The sequence below is a fragment of the Cervus canadensis genome, chromosome 2 (assembly GCF_019320065.1).
Source record: "Cervus canadensis isolate Bull #8, Minnesota chromosome 2, ASM1932006v1, whole genome shotgun sequence".
NCBI classification, from domain to species: domain Eukaryota; kingdom Metazoa; phylum Chordata; class Mammalia; order Artiodactyla; family Cervidae; genus Cervus; species Cervus canadensis.
Genome location: NC_057387.1, coordinates 88,861,762 through 88,888,735, shown reverse-complemented (window position 1 = coordinate 88,888,735; position 26,974 = coordinate 88,861,762). Strand labels below are relative to the sequence as shown.

At 43.9% G+C, this 26,974-nt stretch overlaps 1 protein-coding gene across 2 annotated transcripts; it reads left to right on the top strand.

Moving 5' to 3' along the window:
* SHISAL2A (shisa like 2A) lies at window positions 1-26,974 on the top strand. 2 transcript variants are annotated; one of them, XM_043461308.1, is made up of 4 exons: window positions 288-403; window positions 481-715; window positions 11,860-11,999; window positions 26,706-26,974. In XM_043461308.1, exons 2-4 carry the CDS (start codon window positions 534-536, stop codon window positions 26,948-26,950), a joined length of 567 nt encoding a protein of 188 aa, XP_043317243.1. In that variant the 5' UTR covers window positions 288-403; window positions 481-533; the 3' UTR covers window positions 26,951-26,974. The 2 variants fall into 2 exon arrangements, with proteins under 2 accessions (XP_043317244.1, XP_043317243.1); XM_043461309.1 differs by having other exon boundaries at window positions 1-715.

The window sequence follows — 26,974 nt, the reverse complement described above, 5'->3', positions numbered from 1 at the left end:
GCACAGGTGTGGAATCCAAGCCGGTGACTTCGATTCCCGCTTTGCCACCCTGGACAAGGGCTGTCTCTCTGAGCACCCAGCGCCTAAGTGCGTTCACCGGGAACGGAGTGGGGCCGGTGGGAGCCGCGGGCAGAGACCAGCGGCGGCTCTCTCGTCCCGTCTCCGCGAGTCGCCCCCGGCCCCGCGCTTGGGCGCGATCCCCCGCCCGCCTTCCCGCCCCGCTCCACTCCCACCGCTCCTCGGCCCTCCTCCTTCCTTCCTGCCTCTCCCTCCTCCGCCCCCCGCCTCTAGGCAAGACCTCTCCGCGCACCCGATTGCCTCTCTCGATCCTCTCCAGACCCTCGGGGACTCTAGGTCTCTCACCGCTCCGTCTGCGCCCATCTGTGGGCCTCTCCGTCTCTGTGTCAGTCTCTGTCTCTCTGTTTATCTCTGCTCTCTGTGTGTCTCTTTCTCGGGCTCATTGCTGTCTCCGTCCGTCAGTCCGTCAGGCCGTCTGGGGGCCCGGGGTGGCGGCTGGCCGCGCGCGGGTCGCGATGAGCGGCGCTTGCACGAGCTACGTGAGCGCGGAGCAGGAGGTGGTGCGTGGCTTCAGCTGCCCGCGACCGGGGGGCGACGCGGCCGCCGTCTTCTGCTGCGGCTTCCGCGACCACAAGTACTGCTGCGACGACCCGCACAGCTTCTTCCCCTACGAGCACAGCTACATGTGGTGGCTCAGGTACCGGCCCTGGCCCTACCCCACCTAGAACCCCGCTCCCGGCCTAGCCCCCTTGCTCCATCTTCGGCCCAACCGCGTGCTAAACCCGCAATCCTCATCCAAGTGCGCACCCCAATGTCAGCACCGACCCCCCCACCCCGCCTTTACCCCCTCAGGCTCTCACCAACCCAGATCTCCCCTGCAGCCCCTTCTCTGCTCCATCCCCCCATTTTAACTCAAATGTTATTCAGAGCCATCCTTGAACCTTACCCCAACTCCACCCTGCAAAAGCTTCATTTCATCCCCACTCCAAATGTCATCATCCACCACCCTCAACCCAAATTACATAACAACCCCCACCCTAACAGCAAACTCCCATCCTGCAGCATTCACAGGCTAACTCCTCCTTTAACTGTGTGCCCAGCAGGGTCCCCTTCCTGATATCATCACCAGCCTCATCCCTGACCTTACCCACTCCCCAGTACTGATCCAAGCCCTTACTCTATCAGGAGCCCTCATCTCCTCCTTCATCCTCCCTGAAACTCCACCTTAGCTCTCCTTCCCCACCCTGACGCCAAACATTATCTTGACCTCACTTACAAGCCTTAATACCTCATCAGACGCTATTCCCCAACTCAGCCCAAGTCTCAGCCCAACCTCAGTCTTTTAGTTCCCGCTCATATTTAGTCATTCTTTCAGCCACCCTTTCCTGTGAACTTAGCATGCCAGGTCCTGTGGTGAGTTCTGAGAGAAGGCAGATGACCAGAGAATCAGAGTAGCCTTCAAGTTCATCATTAAACAATGACATAATGCCACAGCAGAAGCCAGATCAGTGTATTTGCAGTGAACTCCCACCCACAGGACCCCAGTCTCCTCACTTGTTCAGAGAAGGAGATGATAAAGCCAGTGCTGACATTCCTGGAACCTAATGGTGGAGCTGAGAGGGCAATAGATCAATAGGTCTCAGTCTCTCTGGGTCTCCAAAGGCCTCACCCAGAAAACAGGACCTGGTCCTGAGTCTGCTTGGGAATACAGGCATCAGCAAAAATGGGGTGGGCCATCTCTGTAGACACTGATCTTCCTGTCCCTGGAGGTATGTGACTGGAGGCTGCATACCCTCTGGGTGGGAAAGGACAGCCTGCCTCAAACCCTCTCTGAGCCACTGTCTTTTCATTTATCAGATGGGGATGATGATGCTGCCTAGGGCAAGGGCCAAATGAGATCAAGATAAAGGTAAAATCAGCTTGGCATATGCCACTAACAATTACAGATATCATTGCTTTTTCTAGACAGCTCGGTTTATAATTTCAAAGGATTTTCAGATGGCCAGGTTTTCAAATCCTGCACATTTGGCTGCTGTCGCCTGCAGAATTATATTCATATATTCTCCATTCATCCATATTTTCGTTCGTTCATTATAGCTTTTTCTTTGTGCCAGGTTCTATGCTAGGCACCGTTCAGTTGCGAAGTCATGTCCAACTCTTTGCAACCTCATGGACTACAACATGCCAGGCTTTCCTGTCCTTCCCTATCTCCCTGAGTGTGTCCTTTACTGTCTCCCTCAGGTCCACTGAGTTGAGGATGCCATCCAACCATCTCATCCTCTGTCACCCCCTTCTGTCACCAGGAGGAGGGCACCACCTCCTGCCCTCAGTCTTTCCCAGCATCAGTGTCTTTTCCAATGAGCTGGCTCTTCACATCAGGTGGCCAAAGTATTGGAGCTTCAGCTTCAGCATCAGTCCTTCAAATGAATATTCAGGGTTGATTTCCTCTAGGATTGACAGGTTTGATTTCCTTGCTGTCCAAGAACTCTCAAGTGTCTTCTCCAACACCACAGTTCAAAAGCATCAATTCTTTGGCACTCAGCCTTCTTTATAGTCCAACTCTCACATCCATACATGACTACTGGAAAAACCATAGCTTTGACTATATGGACCTTAGCAAAGTGATGTCTCTTTTTTAATATGCTGTCTAGGTTTGTCATAGCTTTCCTTCCAAAGAACAAGCGTCTTTTAATTTCATGGCTACAGTCACCATCTGCAGTGATTTTGGAGCCTAAGAAAATAAAATCTGTCAGTGTTTCCACTTTTTCCCCAACTGGTTGCCATAAAGTGAAGGGACCAGATGCCATGATCTTAGATTTTTCAATGTTGAGTTTTAAGTCAGGTTTTCCGCTCCCCTCTTTCACCCTCATCAGAAGACTCTTTAGTTTCTCTCACTTTCTGCCATTAGGGTGGTGTCATATCTCAGATTATTGATATTTCTTCTAGCGATCTTGATTCCAGCTTGTGATTCATCCAGCCTGGCATTTCTCATGATGTGCTCTGCATATAAGTTAAATAAGCAGGGTGACGATATACTGCGGTACTCCTTTCCCAATTTGGAACCAGTCTGTTGTTCCATGTCCAGTTCTGTTGCTTCTTGACCCACATACAGGTTTCTCAAAAGACAGTGGTCTGTTACTCCCACCTCTTTAAGAATTTTCCACAGTTTGTTTTGATCCACACAGTCAAAGGCTTCAGTGTCATCAATGAAGCAGATGTTTTTCTGGAATTCTCTTGCTTTCTCTATGATCCAGTGGATGTTGGCAATTTGATCTCTGGTTCCTCTGCCTTTCCTAAATCCAGCTTTTACATCTGGAAGTTCTCGGTTCATGTACTGCTAAAGCCTAGCTTGAAAGATTTTGAGCATTACCTTGCTAGCAAGTGAAATGAGCACAATTGTATGGTAGTTTGAACATTTTTTGGCATTGCCCTTCTTTGAGATTGGAATGAAAATTGACCTTTTCCAGTCCTGTGGCCACTGCTGAGTTTTCCAAATTTGCTGACATATTGAGTGTAGCACTTTCACAGCATCATCTTTTAGGATTTTAAATATCTCATCTTGAATTCCATCACCTCCACTAGCTTTGTTCGTAGTGATGCTTCCTAAGGCCCACTTGACTTCACATTCCAGGATGTCTGGCTCTAGGTGAGTGATCACACCATTGTGGTTATCCTGGTCATTAAGACCTTTTCTATATACTTCTTCTGTGTATTCTTGCCACCTCTTCTTAATCTCTTCTGCTTCTGTTAAGTCCTTGCCATTTCTGTGCTCTATTGTGCCCATCTTTGCATGAAACGTTCCCTTTCTCCAGTTTTCTTGAAGAAATCACTAGTCTTTCCCATTCTATTGTTTTCCTCTCTTTCTTTTCATTATTCACATAAGAAGGCTTTCTTATCTCTCCTTGCTATTCTCTGGAACTATGCGTTTAGTTGGGTATATCTTTACCTTTCTCCTTTGCCTTTTGCTTCTCTTCTTTTCTCAGCTATTGTAAGGCCTCCTCAGATAACCACTTTGCCTTCTTGCATTTCTTTTTCTTGGGGATGGTTTTGGTCATTGCCTCCTGTACGGTGTTATGAACCTCCGTCCATAGGTCTTCAGGCACTCTGTCTACCAGATCTAATGCCTTGAATTTATTCATTTCCTCTACTGTATAATCATAAGGGATTTGATTTAGGTCATACCTGAATGGCCTAGTAGTTTTCCTTATTTTATTCAATTTATGCCTGAAATTTGCCATAAGAATCTGATGATCTGAGCCATGGTCAGCTCCAGGTCTTGTTTTGCTGACTGTCTAGAGCCTCTCCGTCTTTGACTACAAAGAATATAATCAGTCTGATTTCATTATTGACTATCTGGTGATGTCCATATGCAGAGTTGTCTCTTGTGTTGTTGGAAGAGGGTGTTTGCTATGACCAGTGTGTTCTCTTGACAATACTCTGTTAGCCTTTGCCCTGCTTTATTTTTGTTCTCCAAGGCCAAACTTGCCTGTTACTCCAGGTATCTATTGGCTTCCTACTTTTGCATTCCAATCCCTATGATGAATAGGACATTTTTTTGTGTGTTAGTTCTAGAAGGTCTTGTAGGTCTTCATAGAACTGTTCAGCTTCTTCGACATCAGTGGTTGGAACATAGACTTGGATTACTGTGGTGTTGAATGGTTTGCCTTGAAAACAAACCGAAGTCATTCTGTCATTTTTGAGATTGCACCCAAGTACTTCATATAAGATTCTTTTGTTGACTATGAGAAATACTCCATTTCCTCTAAGAGATTCTTGCCACAGTAGTAGATTTTAATGGTCATCTGAATTAAATTCATCCATTTCCATCCATTTTAGTTCACTGATTACTAAAATGTCAATATTCACTCTTGCCATCTCCTGTTTGACCACATCAAATTACTTTGATTCATGGACCTAACATTCCAGGTTCCTATGCAATATTGTTCTTTACAGCACTGAACTTTACTTTCACCATCAGACACAACCACATTGACATCCATAAACCGGACGGGTCATGATGGACAGTTCTGACAAAATGTGGTCCACTGAAGGAAAGTATGGCAAACCACTCCAGCAGCATTCTTTCCTGGAGAACCCCATGAACAGTATGAAAAGGCAAAAAGATATGACAGCAGAAGATGAGCCCCCCAGGTCAGTAGGTGTCCAATATGCTACTGGGGAAGAGTGGAGAAATAGCTCCAGAAAGAGAGCTGGGCCAAAGTGGAAACAATGCTCAGTTTTGGATGTGTCCAGTGGTAAAAGAACATTACTTCACACCATTTTAGGGCTAGTTGCATTTATATATTCACAGCCCTGGCACATCTTCTGTCCATTTTACAGATTAGAAAACTTGTAAGAGGCCAAGTTACTATCTTAGATTACCTCAGTGAGAGGAAGTGTCAGAACTAGGATGAGAACTCAGGCCTGTCTGGTCCCAAGGCCTGGCTTGACTTGCTCCACAAATGTCTAAGTCTAAATGACTCTCATAACCTGCTCTACTCAGATCACTTGAAAAGTCACTGGCTGACCCTCTGCAGTCTTCTGGGCACTGTTGTGGCACTTGGGGATACAGAAATGAGTAAACCCCTCAGCACCCAATCAGAATCCCATTCCACTCCTACCACCCGCTTCCCCATACACCCCTTGTGGTTCCTCTCCTTGCCCTGGACCCTCCTGAGGCATTCAGTGCTTTAGTGGCTCAGACAGTGAGGTAGAGGGTTGCATGAAGTGAGCTATGAGGTCATGTTGCGTATCAGTGTGCTTCAGAGTTTATGACCCCAAGGTTCAGCCTGCAGGGCTGACTTTTCCTGTGTGCATGTTAAGTCTCTTCAGTCGTTTCTGACTCTTTGTGACTCTATGGACTGTAGCCCGCCAGGCTCCTCTGTCCGTGGGATTCTCCAGGTAAGAATACTGGAGTGGGTTGCCATGCCTTTCTCTAGGGGATCTTCCCAACTCAGGGATCGAACCCATGTTTTCTGCGGCTCCTACACTGCAGGTGGATTCTTTTACCACTGATCCACAAGGGAAGCCCCCTAGGCTTGGATAGAACTTGGTTCATAAACATCACAGACAGTTTCAAAGTGGAGAAGAGAAACTGGGGTCCTCAGGACATTTAGGTGATCGGTGTACTCCAGACCCTGAAATAATGCCTCTGGCATGTTCCTGTTGAGCCCCACCATTGCAGGGTGGAGACCTGGTTTTGCTCTGGACTCCCTTTGGCCCTTTTCATGAAAACTGGCCTTTAAAAAATTTGCAAGTAAACACTGTTTCCTTGGATAGTGCTAGAGGAGAATTGCTGTCTTTGAAAGCATGTCTCAGGAAATGAAGACTCCCTGTGGAGAAGCAGCTGGTGTTATCACATGTCTGGTCTTTCTAAACACCCGTTATCAGTAGTTTCTGTTTTTGATCAAGATGTGAGCCCAAGGGCTGCAGCCGTGCTGAAGGGCAGAACTGGCGGTCAGGCACTGTAGGTACATTATCTCATTTAATCTGTATGGCACCTGGTGAGATAGTGACTTTTATGAATGAAGGAAAATGAAGATCAAAAGGTGAAGGAGTTTTCAGCTTATATGTGAGAGAGCCAGGATTCAAACTTAAAACTGTCTGACTCAAAAACCTTAACAAATGTTAACTCACCCCTTCAGTTCTTTCCCAGAAGTCACAGTGGGTTACCTATCTTTCAGAGTCATAGGTCTGTGAAATTCTGGAAGGCTAGTGGCTCTTCAGTCCAGTTCCCCACTATCAGCAAGAATCTTTAACTTCATTGAAAGGTGGATTCATCCAGGTCTTGTGCAAACCTGTCTGATAATAAAAAAACTCACCACCTCTTGAGGCAGTACATTCACCACGGGACAACTCTGATCATTTGAAGTTCATTTTTTGAATTTTTTTTTTTTTGGTCACATCATATGGTATGTGAGATCTCCTTTCCTGACCAGGTATTGAACCCAGGCAATGGCAGCAAAAGCCCAGAATCCTCACCATTAGACCACCAGGGAACTCCCTGGAGTTCATCTTATACTAAGGACAGATTTTGCCCGCTTGGACCCTCCCTTGTTGTTCCCAGCTCTGTCTTTGAAGCTGGTTCCCCTGTCCCCAGGAAGACGTTCAGTGCAGCGCCTACTGTCTGCTGATCTGGAATGCATCCCCCCAACTCTCTCGCCCAGTCCTCAAAGGATCCTACTTTTAGAGGCTTTTCCAGCCAGGTACCCATAGATGTCCCTTGTAAAGGGCGTGGTCCCAACTTGAGCACAAATCTTCCAGATCAGTCAGTCAGTCAGTTTAGTCGTTCAGTCATGTTTGATTCTTTGTGACCCCAGGGACTGCAGCACACCAGGCCTCCCTGTGTCTATCACCAGCTCCCAGAGTTTACTCACACTCATGTCCATTGAGTCAGTGATGCCATCCAACCATCTCCTCCTCTGTTATCCCCTTCTCCCACCTTCAATCTTTCCCAGCATCGGGGTCTTTTCAAATGGCTCAGTTCTTCATATCCGGTGGCCAAAGTATTGGAGCTTCAGCATCAGTCCTTCCAATGAATATTCAGGACTGATCTCCTTTAGGATGGACTGGTTGGATCCCCTTGCAGTCCAAGGGACTCTCAAGAGTCTTCTCCAACACCACAGTTCAAAAGCATCAATTCTTTGGTGCTCAGCTTTCTTTATAGTCCAACTCTTACATCCATACATGACTACTGGAAAAACCATAGCTTTGACTATATGGACCTTTGTTGGCAAAGTGATGTCTCTGCTTTTTAATAAGCTGTCTAGGTTTGTCATAGCTTTTCTTCCAAGGAACAAGCGTCTTTTAATTTCATAGCTGCAGTCACCATCTGCAATGATTTTGGAGCTCCAAAAAATAAAGTCTGTCACTGTTTCCATTGTTTCCCCATCTATTTGCCAGGAAGTGATGGGACCAGATGCCATGATCTTAGTTTTCTGAGTGTTGAATTTTAAGCCAACTTTTTCACTCTCCTCTTTCACTTCCATCAAGAGGCTCTTTAGTTCTTCACTTTCTGCCATAAGGATGGTGTCATCTGCATATTTGAGGTTATTAATAGTTCTCTCGGGAATCTTGATTCCAGCTTGTGCTTCATCCAGTCCAGCATTTCTCATGATGTACTCTGCATAGTGGTTAAATAAGCAGGGTGACAATATACAGCCTTGACGTACTCCTTTCCCAATTTGGAACCAGTCTGTTGTTCCATGTCCAGTTCTAACTGTTGCTTCCTGACCTGTATACAGATTTCTCAGGAAGCAGGTAAGGTGGCCTGGTATTCCCATCTCTTTAAGAATTTTCTACAGTTTGTTGTGATCCACACAGTCAAAGGGTTTAGCATAGTCAATAAAGCAGAAATAGATGTTTTTCTGGAACTCTTTTGCTTTTTTGATGATCCAACAGATGTTGGCAGTTTGATCTCTGGTTTCTCTGCCTTTTCTAAATCCAGCTTGAATGTCTGGAAGTTCACAGTTCATATACTGTTGAAGCCTGGCTTGGAGAATTTTGAGCATTACTTTGCTAGCATGTGAAATGAGTGCAATTGTGTGGTAGTTTGAGCATTCTTTGGCATTGTCTTTCTTTGGGATTGGAATGAAAACAGACCTTTTCCAGTCCTGTGGCCACTGCTGAGTTTTCCAAATTTGCTGACATATTGAGTGTAGCACTTTCACAGCATCATCTTTTAGGATTTGCAATAGCTCAACTGGAATTCCATCACCTTCACTAGCTTTGTTTGTAGTGACGCTTCCTAAGGCCCACTTGACTTCGCGTTCCAGGATGTCTGGCTTTAGGTGAGTGATCACAACATCATGATTATCTGAGTCGTGAAGATCTTTTTTGTACAGTTCTTCTGTGTATTCTTGCCACCTCTTCTTAATATCTTCTGCTTCTGTTATGTCCATACCATTTCTGTCCTTTATTGTGCCCATCTTTGCATGAAATGTTCCCTTGATATCTAATTTTCTAAGATCTCCAGTCTTTCCCATTCTATTGTTTTCCTCTATTTCTTTGCATTGATGACTGAGGAAGGCTTTCTTATCTCTCCTTGCTATTCTTTGGAGCTCTGCATTCAAATGGGTATATCTTTCCTTTTCTCCTTTGCCTTTTGCTTCTCTTCTTTTCATAGCTGTTTGTAAGGCCTCCTCAGACAGCCATTTTGCCTTTTTACATTCTTTTTCTTGGGGATGGTATTTTTTTTTTTTTGGCTGGGCGGGAGGGGGGGATAGTCTTAATCACTGCCCCCTGTACAATGTCACGAACCTCCATTCATAGTTCTTCAGGCATTCTGTCTTTCAGATCTAATCCCTTGAATCTATTTGTCACTTCCACTGTATAGTTGTAAGAGATTTGATTTAGGTCATACATGAATAGTTTAGTGGTTTTCTCTACTTTCTTCAACTGAAGTCGGAATTTGGCAATAAGGAGTTCATGATCTGAGCCACAGATAACAGCCTTATAAACAGTGAGTAGATCTTAAAAAAGGAAATAATATTTAATTAAAATATTAAACTAAAAAGTATTAAACTAGTACTAAAGAACTAGAAAGTACTACATGCTCAGTGTGGGAAAAAAATAGAAAGGACAGGAGGAACAGAAAAAAAAGCAATCATGGGAGATCCCCAGTGTCTTAGCTTGGGTTCCCTAGAAGACTGGGAAACAAAGGATTTTAAGGCAAGCAATTTACATGACCTATGAGCCTAGAAAATACTGGTACAGGGTGGGGAAGTGAGATGAGAAAGGAAAGGAGCTAATGATGGTGTGCTACCAAGCAAGTCACCACCAAGGGCCGCCAGCATTTAAGCTGCTATCCTGTGCCAGCCACTGTAGTTAGAACATGCATCTCAGAGTCATCCCACCTGAGGGCCAGGAAACATATCAGTTTCTTTTAGTCATTGGCTATATGCTGGCGGGAGAGGGGAGGCATCCATTTTCCTATACTTTTGACCTGTTCAGTGTGCAGAGATTCTTCTGGGCCCAAGAAAACTTTCAGGCAAAGAGATACATATGCTGGCATTGAAACCCTGGCCAGAATATTCCAGAATTGTAAGATCCAGTGGGACACGGACAGGACATCAACAGTCTGTGCTATACCCAGAGACAGCCCATTAGCGTTTAGTGTATTTCCATCTAACCTCACCTTGTTATGTTATATGTGTACATGTTATATTCATGTATTTAAGTTAGGGCTACACTATGTATTTAGTAGTGGGTCCTTCCTTTTTCACTTCACGTTAACTCATCAGAATTTATCCTTGATATGAAATTTTATTTGAAAACATGTTTTTAATGGTTCTATACTATTCCAATGTAGAGATAGCCAATAATTTATTTAGCCCTGGGGAAGCAGACTCTCCAAAGCTCTAAGGTGTTTCTGTTTAGTGGAAGATAGCCATCAGCTAGCTGGGAGTGAAATCCAGCAGAAATGGCAAAGGCAGGAATCTGAGGCTGGGGTCAGGGTTGGGCTAGGGAAGGCAGAAAAGCTGCAGAAGGAGTTGTGGGCAGAAGGGGCACACAGCCAAGCCTGGCCCTACCACTGGGAGAACATCCCACAATGTCTGACACAAATTAGGCACTCAATACTCACTGCTAAGTGCGCACTATGTGCTAGGGCTTGTACAAGGGGAGAACAGAGCCAGTTAAACGTGGTCTCAGTATGCCTACAAAGAACACATAAGGAATATGTTGAACTACGATGTGTCAAGAATATTATAGATATTCATTCTCACTACCACCTGAGAGGTGCTATGTTTTGATCATTCTCACTTTTTAGGCAAAGAAGCTGAGACTCAACAGACTTAATAATTTAATCAAGATGTCATATCAAGTTAGTTACAGATCTGGGTCCTAAATTTACCAGGTGGGTCTGTGAGAGTTTCAAAGCTCTTTCCCTACCACACTGGACTCCCTGACCAAGTGGAAAGTGCTAATGACCCTGAGTAAGGTATCCTGGCTGGGTAGGCCTGGCCTGGGAGAAGAGAAGAAAAGAAAGAGAAAGGGGACCAAGGAAAGCATTGAGGAGGAGACATTGAGACGGGCCTTCAAGGACGGGTAAAATTCTGATGTGGGGAGATGATGGGAGGGATCATGTGAAACAGAAAGACAGTGGCTCCCTGAACAAGCCAGAAGGTAGTAGTCTGGAGACCAGATGACCAGGGCCTGACTTGGGGCAGAGGCATTGAGGTTGAGGGGTGAGGGACCAGAAGCAGAAAAGGGGTTCTAGATGTGGAGTCCACACTGACGTGATGACCCACTAGAGACTGGGTCAGAAATTACCTTGAGTGTGGAAGAACAGTTGATATTAAATTGAGGCTTGCTATGTGTCTTGATTTGTAAGAAATGGGGAGGGCTCTTTAAGATCATCTTTAGGGACTTCTCTGGTGGTCCAGTGGCTAAGACTCTGCTCTCCCAATGCAGGGGGCCCAGGTTTGCTCCTTGGTTGGGGAACCAGATCCCTCATGCCACAGTTAAGAGTTCACATGCCATAACTAAGACCTGGAGCAGCCAAATGAACTATACACAAATAAAAATAATTATTGAAAAAGATCATCTCTAGCTTCTTGGGGTGGCAGCAAGTTGAGGAAAGGAGAGGAGAAGAAAGGGAACACAAATTCTCAACTACATGGTGGCGCTGAGCCATGTCAAGTTATGTATGTGGTGAGGACTTGCCACATAGCTGGTGCTCTTTCCCAGGCTTAGGCCCCGAAAGTCTGTCTAAGGGAAGTAGAGCCAGAATGAAAGTTAAGGCTGGCTGATTCCTGTAACACCTACAGTGTTTCTCCTGTAACAGGCTGCCTTCCAAGTCCTTTCCTGACACTCTGCTCCCTTGTGGTTTTCTGTCCCCAGCATTGGTGCTCTTGTGGGCCTGTCCATAGCAGCAGTGGTCCTCCTGGCCTTCATTGTCACTGCCTCTGTGCTTTGTTACCTGTTCATCAGCTCAAAACCCCACACAAAGCTGGACCCAGGCTTAAACTTACAGACTACAGGTAAGAAAGGGGCCGCGTGATTTCCTTGTATTCAGCAAGCTAGCACCTTTTCAGAGGGGAGATATTTGGAAATGATGTTTAGAATATTTGCCTCACGTGTGTTTCTGGAATATTAAGAAGCACCAGCACATTTTGCAGGAGGTTCATGATATGAACATTTCTATCACAAACTCTTCATGTGCTCAATGATAATCAAAATAACTCTATATTTGTTACAAGAAGATATTACTAAACATCCTACAATATAGAGGACTGCTGCTGCTGCTGAGTCGCTTTAGTCATGTCTGACTCTGTGCGACCCCATAGACGGCAGCCCACCAGGCTCCTCTGTCCCTGGGATTCTCCAGGCAAGAACACTGGAGTGGGTTGCCATTTCCCTCTCCAATGCATGAAAGTGAAAAGTGAAAGTGAAGTCGCTCAGTCATGCCCGACTCTTAGCGACCCCATGGACTGCAGGCTACCAGGCTCCTCCGTCCATGGGATTTTCCAGGCAAGAGTACTGGTGTGGGGTGCCATTGCCTTCTCCAATATAGAGGACAGTACCCTACGATAGAGTTATCTGACCCAGAACTTCCCTGGTGGTTCAGCAGTTAAGACTCTGCGCTTCCAGGACAGGGGGCACAGATTCTATCTCTGGTTAAGGAAGGTCCCACAGGCTGCATAACAAGGTCAAAACAAAACAAAAAAAGGGTTATCTGACCTAGAATGTCAATAGTATTGATGTTGAGAAACCTTAGAATAGAAAAAGACTCCAGAAAGAGACTAATTAAAATATAGTAACATGAATAAAATATTTAATTTTTAAAATAAGAGAAATATTAGCAAATTTGCCTCCAACTAATGCAAATAACACAAAAGAGACTGTATAAAGTAAAAAAACAAGTGGTGGACTGCAAAGATATTGTCAATACAGACACACCGTCAACCCTCATTATTTGCGGATTCCATATTGGTGAATTTGCCTACTTGCTAGAATTAATTTGTAACCACAAAAATCAATACTTTCAGTTTTCTGAGGTCATCTGCAGACGTGGATGTGCACAGAGCAGCAAAAGCTTTGAGTTGCCCTGTCACACTGAGGCTGCACAAGGCCAAGCGTGCCTTTTTATTTCAGCTCTCATACTATCAACAAGTGTCCTTTTCATGGTATATTTAGTGTCACATTTTTGCATTTTTGTGCTTTTATTGGCAATTTCGCTGTTGAAAATGGCACCCAAGTATAACATTGAAGTGCTATCTAGTATTCCTCAACATAAAAAGGCTGTCATGTGCCTTATGGAAAAATACATGTGTTTGATACACTTTGTTCAGACAGGAGTTATAGTGCTGTTGGCCATGAGTTAAATGTTATCAATTAGTAATATATATTAAATAAGGTATCTTTAAGCAGAAACATACACAAAGCAAAGTTAATATATTGATTAGTTGACAAAAATGTGACCAGAGGCTCACAGGAACCTAAATTTGTATTTCCCTAAACCACCCTTATGGCAGAAAGTGTAGAGAAACTAAAAAGCCTCTTGATGAAAGTGAAAGAGAGTGAAAAAGTTGGCTTAAAGCTCAACATTCAGGAAACTAAGATCATGGCATCTGGTCCCATCACTTCATGGCAAATAGATGGGGAAACAGTGGAAACACTGTCAGACTTTATTTTTTTGGGCTCCAAAATCACTGCAGATGGTGATTGCAGCCATAAATTAAAAGATGCTTACTCCTTGGAAGGAAAGTGATGACCAACCTAGGCAGCATATTAAAAAGCAGAGACATTACTTTGACAACAAAGGTCCGTTTAGTCAAGGCTATGGTTTTTCCAGTGGTCATGTATGGATGTGAGAGTTGAACTGTGAAGAAAGCTAAGCACCGAAAAATTTATGCTTTTGAACTGTGGTGTTGGAGAAGACTCTTGAGAGTCCCTTGGACTGCAAGGAGATCCAACCACTCCATCCTAAAGGAGATCAGTCCTGGGTGTTCATTGGAAGGACTGATTCTGAAGCTGAAACTCCAATACTTTGGCCACCTGATGCAAAGAGTTGACTCATTGGAAAAGACCCTGATGCTGGAAGGGATTGCGGGCAGGAGGAGAAGGGGACGATAGAAGATGAGATGGCTGGATGGCATCACCGACTCGATGGATATGAGTTTGAGTAAACTCTGGGAGTTGGTGATGGACAGGGATGCCTGGCATGCTGCGATTCATGGGGTCGCAAAGAATTGGACACAACTGAGTGACTGGACTGGACTGAACTGAACTGAACTGAACTGAAGGAGCAATGATTCAGTATTTGCTAATTCAGTGTTAATGGTAACTTAATAGAACAAAATAACAGTGAATAATGGGCTTCCCTGGTGGCTCAACTGGTAGAGAATCTGCCCGCAATGCCGGAGACCTGGGTTCAATTCTTGGGTTGGGAAGATCCCCTGGAGAAGGGAACGGCCACCCACTCCAGAATTCTGGCCTGGAGAATTCCATGGACTGTATAGTCCATGGGGTCGCAAAGAGTTGGACACGACTGAGCAACTTTCACTTTCCCTTTCCTCGTGGCTCAGTGGTAAAGAATCTGCCTGCCAAGCAGGAAATGCGGGTTTGATCCCTGGGTTGGGAACATCCCCTGGAGAAGGAAATGGCAACCCTCTATAGTATTCATGCCTGGAAAATCCATGGACAGAGGAGCCTCACAGGCTACAGTCCATGGGGTCACAAACACTTGGACACGACTTAATGACTGAGCGTGCATGCACAGTAAATAATGGGAATCAACTGTATATAAAATAGAGACAAGATTGACATCTAGGATATATAAGTGCACCTTTAAACACATGAGAAAAACAATCCACAAAAAAAATACATATGCCCAACACACATGAAAAGATGCTCTACCTTACTAATAATCAGGAGAATGCAATTTAAGAATGATATACCTTTTCAAAAAATGATTTAAAAATCAATTACATTGGCAAAAATAAAAAATGGATCATCACAATGATAGTGAGACAGTTGCATGGAGGAATGGGTAATCTCGTATACCATTGATAAAGATAAATTGGCAAAACCACTTGTAGAGCATTTTGGCACTATCCATTTAAACTGAAAATGTATATAGCCTATTAGTGATTCCGCTTCTAATTATCTGCCTTAGAGACACAGTTGCACTAGAAGAGGACTTGTAAAGATGGCTACCATGACAATTTGTCACACTGGAAATAAACTAAATGTCCATCAACATAGGAGGAATGAAAAATAATACTGTCGTTAAAAGGAATGCATTAATTCTAAATAGACAATTTCATTTGCTCCTCATAATAACCAGGTGGTGTATAGATCTTATGAAAATCTATTTTACAGATGTGGAGACTAAGGCCCACATACCTAGTGAGTGAATGATAGAGCCAACTCCATCTCCACCTTCCTTCTTCTCCTTATCCCTGTGCTGAGGAAGGGAAGTCCCTACTTGATGCCAGACACTGTTTGAAACTTTACGTGCACTATCTTGTCTAATTTTCCAAACTACCCCAGTGAGGTAGGTATTATCGCCCATCTTACAGATGTGAAAACCATGTTTCAAAGAGGTCAGATGACTTGCCCACGGGGTCACAGTTTGTAAATTGCAGAGTTGTAATTCAAATATGTGTGTTTTTTTTCCTCCAAAGTCCTATTCTTTCTACCTCACCAAGCCGGGTTTGTAGGGTGCTTATGCCCTGCTCCCCTCATGTCTCCCCACCCTATCACCTGCGGCCTTTCTAAATCAATGGAACACAGTTCACCTGGCGGTCCTGTGAATGAAGACTACCCTCCTGCTTTTCACTGCTCAACCACCGGCTGGATTTTTTGATTATTCAATCACCAGGGTTTGATACAGCTGTGTTCTTGCGTTTTGCTTCTTATTTTTAAAATGGAAAATGCATTTCCTGTTTATTAAATAACAGCTTTCAGCTCTCTCTGTCTTTTGCCCAAACTCAGCTCTTAGTTCCTTCCTTTCTTCTTCATGAAGTGCTGTCCTCTCCTTCCTCTGAACCCACAGCATCAGCCCAACATTTGGGTTGATCAAACCCAGCATCAACATTTACAGGCCACTACCTTACACTCATCAGAGCTTTCCCCCTTACACAGACTTTCATCTGTTTTTGTCTACCTCTACGGTAGGACCTATAGAGAGATTACGTGTGCATGCGAGTGTGCTAAGTTGCTTCAATCATGTCCAACTCTGTGCTACCCTATGAGCTGTAGCCCACCAGGCTCCTCTGTCCGACATGGGATTTTCCAGGCAAGAATACTGGAGTGGCTTGCCATGCCCTCCTCCAGGGGATCTTCCCAACCCAGAGACTGAATCCAGTCTCTTCTGTCTCTTGCATTTGCAGACAGGTTCTTTACCACTAGCGCCACCTGGGAAGCCCATAGAGAAATTGGTAGCCCCATTTTACAGGAGAGGAAATCAAGGCTCAGCCAAGGGAAGGGAATTGGCCCAAGTCTACACAGCCAGTGGGCTTGTGATGCTGGGATGTCAACTCCAATTTCCCTACTCTAAAACCCACAATCATTACACACTGTACCTTGGGTCCTGATCTCTGAGCCTGGGGGCAAGGGTGGGGTGGGGAGTTCCTTGACAAGAGCAGAGTGAAAATAGAACAGTTTCTGAAAATAGGCTCCTTTTGCTGCGCAGGTATTCTCTACTGTCCCATCAAACCCATCCCACCCATCCCTCAAACTTGGGATACAGTGAAGACCATAGCTTTCTCATTCTTGTACTTTGTGAGGAACTAGCTTGATCAGAGACTGACCAAGCACCTACTTTTGTGCTAGGCACTATGCCAAGGACTTTATTTATTTATTTATTTTTTGCCAAGGACTTTAAACACATTATCCCATTTAACCTGTTCAACTACTTTAGGTTATTATCAACTCTATTTTACAGATGGGGTGAGTGAGGTAAGTATTCTAACCTAGGTACCTTTAATAAGAGATTAAAAATGGGAGGTGGGGAGACTCATCCTCCTCTGAAAAATGTTGGTGGGGATATCATTAACCAGTCTTTTTCACAAACTCATCTCTCACCTCTCTCATTCATTGCTGGTGTGAATACAGTTAACAACCACCTCAGAGAATTATTTGGCATTAACTGGCTTGTGGCTCTGATGCTCAGTCGTGTCTGACTCTTTGCCGCCCTATGGACTGTAGCCCGCCAGGCTCCTCTGTCCATGGAATTCCCCAGGCAAGAATCCTGGAGTGGGTTGCCATGTCCTACTCGAGAGGATGTTCTTGACCCAGGTCTTGAACCCGTACCCAGGTCTCCTGGGTCTCTCGCATTGGCAGGTGAAATCTTTACCACTAGCACCACCTGGGAAGTCCCTCTAACTCTTAGGGCTCCTGGGAATCGAGCCGGATGTTCTCAGTTTATCAATGGGTTGCTGAGGCCCAAAGTGACAGTGATATGCCCAAGGTCACCCAGACAATTGGCCAAGACTTTGCCTCCAGGGCCAAAGATCTTTTCCTATAGCAGGCCCTCTGACCTTCCAGGGAGTGTTCCACTTCCTCAGAGCCCACTGCTTTTTACTTAACCACACTTGGGGAGGGGATACATATGACCCAAACAACCTCAGAGATGAGTCAGTCTTGACTCATCTCCAATCAGGGAGAAAATCTGAGAACTCCTTTCCTGCTGGTCACCATAGGCTAAGACCCCAGGCAATGGGCGGACTGGCCAAAACGTCCCTGAAAAAAGATGGGAAGGCACAACCCTGCTGGGATGTCAGAGAACCTGGCACTGATTCTGGCTTTGTTACTCTCACTGTGTGGCCTTAGGCAAATCACTTCTCCCTGGACCTTAATTTACTCTGTAAAATGTGTACAATAATACCCACTAAGAAAGCAATAAAACTAGAGATGATGCTTTCATTGGAGCTCGGTTTCTGATACATGGTGGCTTTTAAAAATGAGTAACCCTCATTTTTATTATTGTTAGGCATTTAGATTTTTACTTGTTAGTCGCCTCAGACTGTTGATATGTCAAAGATAGGAATCGTGTCTTAAGTGCCTTTGTGTCCCCCGCACCTAGCAGAGTTCCTAACCTATACTAAGGGTAGACTTGTTCTGTGGAAAGAGCCCAAGCTTTGGAATCAAGTAGAACTGAAAGTGTATCCTGGATCCAGTACTAATAGCTGTGTCAATGGTAACCTCTGTCTGTATTTGTCTATAACATGAAATAATAACACTCACCTCAGAGAATTGTTAGAAGAATCGAATAAGATTATTGTGCCAGCGTATTTTAGCCAAACATGAATCTTCTCACTGTAACTTGAAAATTGACTCTTTTATATGTGCCTTTAGGCATCCTCCTCTCCTCTTGGCTAGCACCTTTATAAGATGGAACTTCCTGCCCCAGGCTTCAGGCACCACTGAGGGACTTTAATAACTTTCATTATATATCAGCCAGAGGAAGAGGCAGAAATAGTGTACTCAAGAGTTGGACCACTGCCTATTTTGCTGGTTTCCCTGGAAGGGGATTGAAGAGTTGTGGATTTGAAGACCCTGGGATACTCATGTGAGGGAATCCATGGCATCTGGGAAAGAGAATCATGTGAAAAAAAAGGCATATTGGGCCCACAAGTTCATTGTGAACCTGCATTTTGATGTATCTGCCAAAAAAATCATGCGTGAAATCTCAGGTCATGTTAACAGAATTATAGAGTCTGGAAGCAAGAGAATGATGGTCCTTCTGTTGCAGGAAGGGGGACCCCTTCCAGGGCCCGAAACTGGGCTCTTGTCTAACACTCGGAAATGAATTGTCCGAGGAGACACATGCTGACAAAGCAAGAGATTTTATCGGGAAAGGGCACCTGGGTGGAGAGCAGTAGGTGAGGGAACCCAGGAGAACTGCTCTGCCACGTGGCTCGCAGTCTTGAGTTTTATGGTGATGGGATTAGTTTCCGGGTGGCTTTGGCCAATCATTCTAATTCAGAGTCTTTCATGGTGGCGCACGCATCGCTCAGCCAAGGTGGATGCTAGCGAGAGGGATTCTGGGAAGTGGACAGACAGGCAAGGTCTCCTCTCGACCTTTCCCGAACTCTTCCGGCTGCTGGTGGCTTACTAGTTCCATATTCTTTATCAGGATCTCCTGTCATAAAACAACTCATGCAAATGGTTACTATGGTGCCTGGCCAGGGTGGGCGGTTTCAATCAGTGTGCTTCCCCTAACACTTCTTTACCCCCAATTGATAGAACACATCGGCCATCACATCTCAGAGGTAACATTTTAGCATCCACTCCACAGGTTCACAACTTTGGGTTCCAAATATATCACTCAAGGGTCCCCAAATATAGCAATGAGGATTCTTGAATAATTTCCAATTTTCAAAGGTTTTACTGGGACCAAGTTTCTTTGTTTTGAGCTAGAATTGTATTAGGCTAAGGAGGGTACGACTGAAGTGACTTAGCGGCAGCAGTAGCAAGGAGGGTAATTAGCATGGGCTCTTTCCTGCTAATCAGAACTCTTTGATTAATAGAAAATGGTCTTGGGGAGTGGGGAGGCTAGTAACTAATAAAGGCAGTCCATTAAAGAGACAGAATTCTTTACAATTTGAAATTCAAGGGAAAAGAAATAGAAAAATGAGGCCAGCCCTACTTTCTACCCCATTTGATAGAATAGTAACTGAGATCCATAGAGGAGACGGGGTTAGCCCAAGGTAGTGTAATAATTTAATATCAGGATGAGGATTTAAGCCAAGGTTTTATAGCTCCTAAAAGCCCAAGGATTCCTCCCAACTCCTGACTGCCTGCAGCTCAGAACCCCACAATTTAAGAGGAACCTTGACCAATCAATCAGAAGGTGATCAGAGGTGAGTGACCAGCTTGGTCTGAAAACCAGATTATGTGCGTCTGGGCTGAAGAGCTGGGAACATTTGGCCCTGAGCAAAGTAGGCTCAGGGCTCACACACAGCCCAGGACCCCAGGTCTCTGCAAGGCTGTCCTGGGGCTTGAGGAAGAGACATTTTATGAGATGTCAGAGAACAGAGTTGAATCAGTGGGAGAAGCCATAGGGAGGCAGATGTTGATTGAAAAAAGCTAGGTCTTTCTTAGACTAAGACCTGAAATTCTTTCATAAAGTGCACCCTCAAAGTTACATGAGGGCTATATTTGGTTCATCAATTTGTAACTCTCCATTTAAAAAAAGAGCACCCCCAAGCCTGGAAGGTAACCAGGAAAAGGTTAAATGTGGGATTCACTGAAGGAGATTCTTGCATTGAATAGAAAATTGAACTAAATCCTTGTGCCAAATGGAATGCCTTAAAATGCAAGCTTAAATACCAAAAAATCCCAAAGAATCTACAAAACACACACACAGAGACACACTAAACAAGCTCCTAAACGTAATAAGTGCGCTTAGCAAGGTCATAGTATGTAAGGTCAGAACCAAATATCAATTGTATTTATATACGTATCAGCGACAAACAACTAGAGATTAAAATTTTAAATATAGGGACTTCCTTGGAGGTCCACTGGTTAAGAATCTGCCTGCCAATGCAGGGGACAACAGGAGTTCAATCGCTGCTCTGGGAAGTTTCCACATGCCTCGAGGCAACGGAGCTCTAATGCCACAGCTACTGAGCCTGTTTCCCAAAGCCTATGCTCCACAACAAGAGACGCCACAGTGATGAGAACCCTGCCCACTGCAACTAGAGAGGAGCTCTCACTTGCCACAGCTAGAGAAAGGCTGCGTGCAGCAACAAAGACCCAGTGCAGCCAAATAAATAAATATTTTCTAAAAAGACAGACCTTTAAAAAATAAAGTATCATCTATAATCACTCTACAAAATGAAATAATGAGGTATAAAGCTAACAAACATGTATAGGATCAATGCAATAAAAGCTACAAAACGCTAGTGAAGGAAATCAAAGAAGACCTAAATAAATGGAGAGATACACTATGTCATGGGCTTCCCTGGTGGCTCCGTGATAAAGAATCTGCCTGCCAATGCAGGAGACACAGGTTTGATACCTGGGTCAGGAAGACCCTACGAAGGAGGAAATGGCAACTCACTGCAGTATTCTTGCCTGGAGAATTCCACGGACAGTGGAACCTGGCGGGCTACAGTCCACAGCGTCGCAAAGAGTCAGACACGACTGAGCGACTCACACACACACACACACACACACACACACACACACACACATAACACACACATTATGTCATGAATTGGAAGACTCAACATAATAAAGATAAAAACCATAGCAGCTCTTTGGTATATATAGACAAACTGATTCTGAAATTTATATGGAAAGACAAAGGAAATAGAGTAGCTAAAATAATATTGAAAGAGATAAAGTTGGAGGAAATCACCCTACTTGATTTTAAGACATTATAGAATAACAATAATGAGGACAGTTTGGTATTGGAGGAGGGACAGACACCTAGATCAAGGTAAAACTGATTGAGTGTCATTTCAGGGGCTCTGAAGAGCCCTGGTACCATAGTCTTTTATACCTCAGTGCAGAAAAGAATTCAGCAAGAGGCAAAATGATAGATAAGAAGGGATTTACTAGACTAGGAAGCTTGTGAGGTTTACAAGCCAGCAGGTGAGAAATGCCTCGCCCCAAGAACCTACTGGGCTACAGTTTTATAATCAAAGGAAGAGTGGGGAGGGGGAGAAGAACTTTATCTTTCTTGAGTAGATGTCATGCTTCCATCATCATCTTCTCCTCCTTTGGGCAGGGGAGTTTTTTGTCCGCACATGGTCAAGCTTAGGTTTACAAATGACTGTTTTTTATGTGTGCAGAGAGCATGTCCTAGGGATCATTAACTTACTGAGCTCACTGAGCAGGGTGTGGGTCTCATGCCACCATTGTTTTATTGTTTTGGGGCATGTCTCGTCCTTCTGTTACATGGTTTTGTTGCTAAGCAAGACTGCTTGGTTTCATGGTTAAGCCACGAAACCCACTTTCTTGAGTAATCATTAACTTATAGGGGTCTCCCATATTTTTTTAAATCCACCGTGTAATTTTTGTGGTTAAGCAAACCTGCTTTCTTGAGTGATCATTAACTTATAGGTGTCTCTCATATATTTTCTACTTACAATCCCCTAGTGAGATTAACTATTTAATCATCTACTTTGTTCCTATCAAAGATATAGACCCACATCATATGTATGTCCAAAAGATTTTTGACAAAGGTATAAAGGCAATTCAGTGGGGTAAGAATAGTCTTTTCAATATATAATGTTGAAACAAATAGACATCCATAGGTTAAAAAAACACCTTTTACATAACCTCATACTTTATATCGGAGAAGGCAATGGCAACCCACTCCAGTACTCTTGCCTAGAAAATCCCGTGGATGGAGGAGCCTGGTAGGCTGCAGTCCATGGGGTCACTACGAGTCGGACACAACTGGGCGACTTCACTTTCACTTCTCACTTTCATGCATTGGAGAAGGAAATGGCAACCCACTCCAGTGTTCTTGCCTGGAGAATCCCAGGGACAGGGGAGCCTGGTGGGCTGCCATCTATGGGGTCACACAGAGCCGGACACGACTGAAGAGACTTAGCAGCAGCAGCATACTTTATATAAAAATTAACCCAAAATAAATCATGGACCAAAATGTAACCTATACAACTATAAAACTTTTAGAAGAAAACAGGAGAAGATCTTCATGACCTGGGGCTAGGCAGAGAATTTTTAGACAAGCCATCAAAAGCACAAAAACATACGTTAGTCATTGATCTAGATAAAAATTCAAAATGTTTGTGCTGATAAAGACTCTATTAAGAAGATGAAAAGAAGAGCCTTTAACTGGGAAATAATATTCACATATCTGACAAAGGACTTTTACCCAGAACATATAAAGAATCCCCTGAACTCAACATTAAGAAAACAAACAGGGCTTCTCTGGTGGCTCAGTGAATCTGTTTGTCTGCCAATTCAGGAGACCGGTTTGATCACAGATCCAGGAAGATCCCACAAGCAGCAGAGCAACTAGGTGTGCACACAGCGTGCACATGCACATCACAACTACTGAGCCTGCGCTCTAAAGCCTGGGAAACAACTGCTGAGCCCACGTGCGACAGCCACTGAAGCCTGTGTGCCCCAGAGCCTGTGCTCCACAAGAAGCACCACCGCAATGAGAAGCCCATGTACCATAACTAGAAAGTAGCCTCTGCTCATCACAGATAGAGAAAAACCCACACAGCAACAAAGATCCAACACAGCCAAAAATAAATTAATTAAAATTAGAAACAAAAAAAATAAGAAAACAAACAATGTTGTTAGAAAATGAGCATAAGAATTGAACTGATACTTTACTGAAGAGGAGATACAGATAGCAAATAAGTACACGAGAATATGTTTCATCTTCATTAGCCATTAAGGAAACACATATTAAAGCCACAATGAGATACCACTTCTTGCCTATCAGGATATTAAAGTAAAAACACTGACAATTCCAAGGGAGGATAGAGCAACTGGATCTCTTACACATTTTTGGTGGGAATTAAAATGATATATAGCCACTTTGGAAGAGAGTGTTTTCATAAAGTTAATCATCCTCACTATATGTATTAGTTTCCTGTGACCACTGTATCAGATTACCACAAACTTGGTGGCTTAATATAGTAGATATGTATTCTCTCACAGGTCTCAGGACTGGAAATTCATAATCAGTTTTGCTGGGCAGAAATCAATGACTCCACACGAGAGTCTGTACCTTGACTGTTCCAGTTTCTGGTGACTTACAGCCTTCCTTTGCTTGTAGTTCACTCTAGTCTCTACCTCTGTCTTTACATCACTATCTGTGAGTGTCTATCTCCCTCTGCCTTTCTTCTATAAGGGCACTTGTGATGGCATTTAGGGCCCATCCAGATAATTGAGGATAATCTCACCTCAAAATCCTTAATTTCATCACATCTGCAAAAACCATAGAAGTTAACAGTTACAGGTTCCAGAAATTGGGACCTGATATATTTGGGGGTCACCATTCAGTCCACTATACCATTCAAAACAATACTATTATTATTATCCTAGAGAAATGAAAATGTATGTCTGTACAAAAACCTATACACAACTGCTTGTAACAGCTTTATTTTTAACAGACAAAAACTAGAAACAACCCAAAGGTTCTTTAGTGGGCAAATGGTCCAACCATATAATGGAATATATGCAGCCATAAAAACAAATGAACTATCAATACACATAACAGCTTGAATGGATTGCAAGGGTATTAAATAGAGTAAAAAAAGCCCATCTCAAAAGGTTGTACACTGTATAATTCATCTGCATAACATTTCATAAATGACAAAGTTATGTATGGAGAAGGGGTTAGTGGTTACTAGAGTTAGGTTTAGGAGGAAGTTCTGACTTAAAGGGGTAGCATGAGGAAATTTTTCTTTGTGGTGATGGGACAGTTCTTTGTCTTGATTGTGGCAGTGATTATATAAAACTGTACATATGATAGGGCTTCCCAGGTGGCGCTAGTGATGAAGAACAGCCTGCCAACTCAGGAGACATAAAAGATGCGGGTTTGATGGTTGAGTCAGTAACATCTCCTGGAGGAGGGCATGGCAACCAACCCACTTCAGTAATCTTGCCTGGAGAGTCCCATGGACAGAGAAGCCTGGCAGGCTACAGTCCACAGGGTCACAAAGAGTTGGACATGACTGAAGCAACTTAGCATGCATGCACATATGCATACATGTGATAAACTTTCACAGTACTAAACACCCCAAAAAAAGTCCATATAAAAAAATGGGTAAAATTGAATAGGGTTTGTAGTTTAGTCAGTTGTACTATACTAATGTCAGTCTCCTAGTTTTGAAATTACTCCAGGGTTAATATAAGATATTATCATTGGGGAAAGCTAGGTGAAGGGTACAATGGAATTCTCTACTATTTTGTAACTTTTTGTGAGTCTTAAATTATCAAAAATAAAGAGTTCAAAACAAACAAAAAAATGTATTGGCTCTGTAAATGAGAAGTCCAAAAGTAGGGTGAACTTTAGGAATGGTTTAAGTGGAAGTTCAGTATCCTCAGGCTTATGGCTCCATCCTCTGCGATTCTCACAACTCTGCCCTCTTGTGTTAGCTTTCTCCTCAGACTGATTTTTTCCATGGTCGTAAGTTGGTTTCCAGAAGTCCCTGGGACTGTGTTCTTTTTGTTCCCATCTAGTCACGGGAAGAAAGAAGGAGCGCTCTCTTTCTTCATTGCTCCCCTGGGGGAGGAGGAGGCCTGACTCTGATTGGACCACCTCAGGTCATGTGCCCAATCACTATATCCAGGGAAATGCTATGCACTGATTGCCCACCCCTGTAGCAAAGAAACAGGATTACTTGATAGGCTCCTATCAGTCAGGGCCCTCTGCTGGAGCTGAGATGGGGTCAATCCCAACTGAACAGAATTGCTGGGTGGAAAGAGGGTGGAATGAGTGGAACGGATGTTGTGTAGCCAACTCCAGTGTCCCATACAGCCTCCTTCTTGAAATTCCCTCTTTCCTTGTTTTCAGAGGCACCATTCATCCTTGGTCTCTTCCATCAATGGGTTTTAAAGCATAGGAATTTTCTAGATAAAGAAGGTATAAAATGCCATTCCAGACAGAAGAAACAGTAAAAGCAGAGACTCAGAGATATGAAGGAATGGACCCATTTAGGGAACAATAAAATTTTGGTGTAGTAAAGCGCTGAGTTCTTCAGAGCAGAGTAGTAGTGAAAAAGCTAGAGAAGGGTTGGGGCCCATACCTAAAGAACCTTGAATGCCACCTCAAGTATCACAGGTCATGGGAAGACATTGAATGCTTTTGAGAAAGAGTAGTACATGGACTCCTTAACCTTAGAAAGATCTCTCTGGAAGATGGCCCATCCAAAGGCTGTCTTTTGGTCTGGGCAGAAGAAAATGAAAACCTGATCTAGTGTGGTGCCTTGAGGATGGAGAAAATGGGTGGATACAGCAGATAGTGATATGGTGGAATTAACAGGACCTGGAGTGAATTCCTCGACCTTGGAAAGGGGTAGGGAGAGAAGGTGTGAGAGTTAACACTTGATACACTTGATTTCTAGCTTGAACACTTGATACATCTTTTATTCAAAAAAGGCAAGAGTGCTTAATTGTGTCAAATGCTCCTAATACGGCAAAGGAGATGATGATTTGTAAGTAACTATGGGATTTAGTGTCAAAAAGTTTTAAGTTATGTTGCAGGCAGAAACCAAGTAGGTTGCAGCAGAATGTCATGAATGGGAAGTGGGAAATAATATGGCCAAGTGAGCTTCTTATCAAGTCCAGGTATAAAAGGAGGAGAGGATCAAGCAGTAGGTGAAGAGAGTCATGAAATTTATCCTTAAAGCAAAGAACAATATATATTTTTAAAATTCCTGCACTTTCCTGCACGCTAGCTGTGTAGTCAGCCTGAATCTTCATCTAACAAGTGAGTTTTTAATAGTACCTATCCTATGAGTTTATGTTGAAGGTGAAGTCTTCATATCTGCTAGCAATTGTTTATTGTCTGCCCCCTCCATTAAACTTTAAGTTCATGAGAAACATTGACAGCTCGTAGTTCACAATGTGGTATATTATTAATGAGTATTTGTTTGAATGAATGATGCATTTAAGGCTCTGAGCCCACCCCTGTCCAAGGTAAGCACGCAGGGAAGCTAGCCAACATGTATAATATGACCCTGATGGAAAGGAAGGGCTTACAGAAGGAAGCCTCATGCCCTTGGCTTGCTGTTTTCCAGACCCTGATGAGGTACCCCCTGATTGCCAAGGTGGAAACATGGGCAACTTGGTGGAGGTGCCAGGAGTGAGCCCTCTCAGGCAGAGTCACCCCTTCCTGAACTCATGGCTGGACTGCAATGAGGAGCAGGCTAAGGATCCCAAACTCCCCCTCCAGCACTGCTTCATGGCTACAGTGACCACCGGTGACCTTCCAGGGAGCCCTGAGGAGGCTCCTGTCCCCAATCCATTATACCCAGCCCCATAAACATCCAATAAATGTCTATACACC

Excerpts from the sequence above, each read along its gene's own strand:
- SHISAL2A (XM_043461309.1), top strand. The coding sequence starts at position 534 with ATGAGCGGCGCTTGCACGAGCTACGTGAGCGCGGAGCAGGAGGTGGTG. Across the intron at positions 716-11,859 it reads AGCTACATGTGGTGGCTCAG|CATTGGTGCTCTTGTGGGCC; the intron begins GTACCGGCCCTG and ends TTCTGTCCCCAG. Across the intron at positions 12,000-26,705 it reads CTTAAACTTACAGACTACAG|ACCCTGATGAGGTACCCCCT; the intron begins GTAAGAAAGGGG and ends GCTGTTTTCCAG.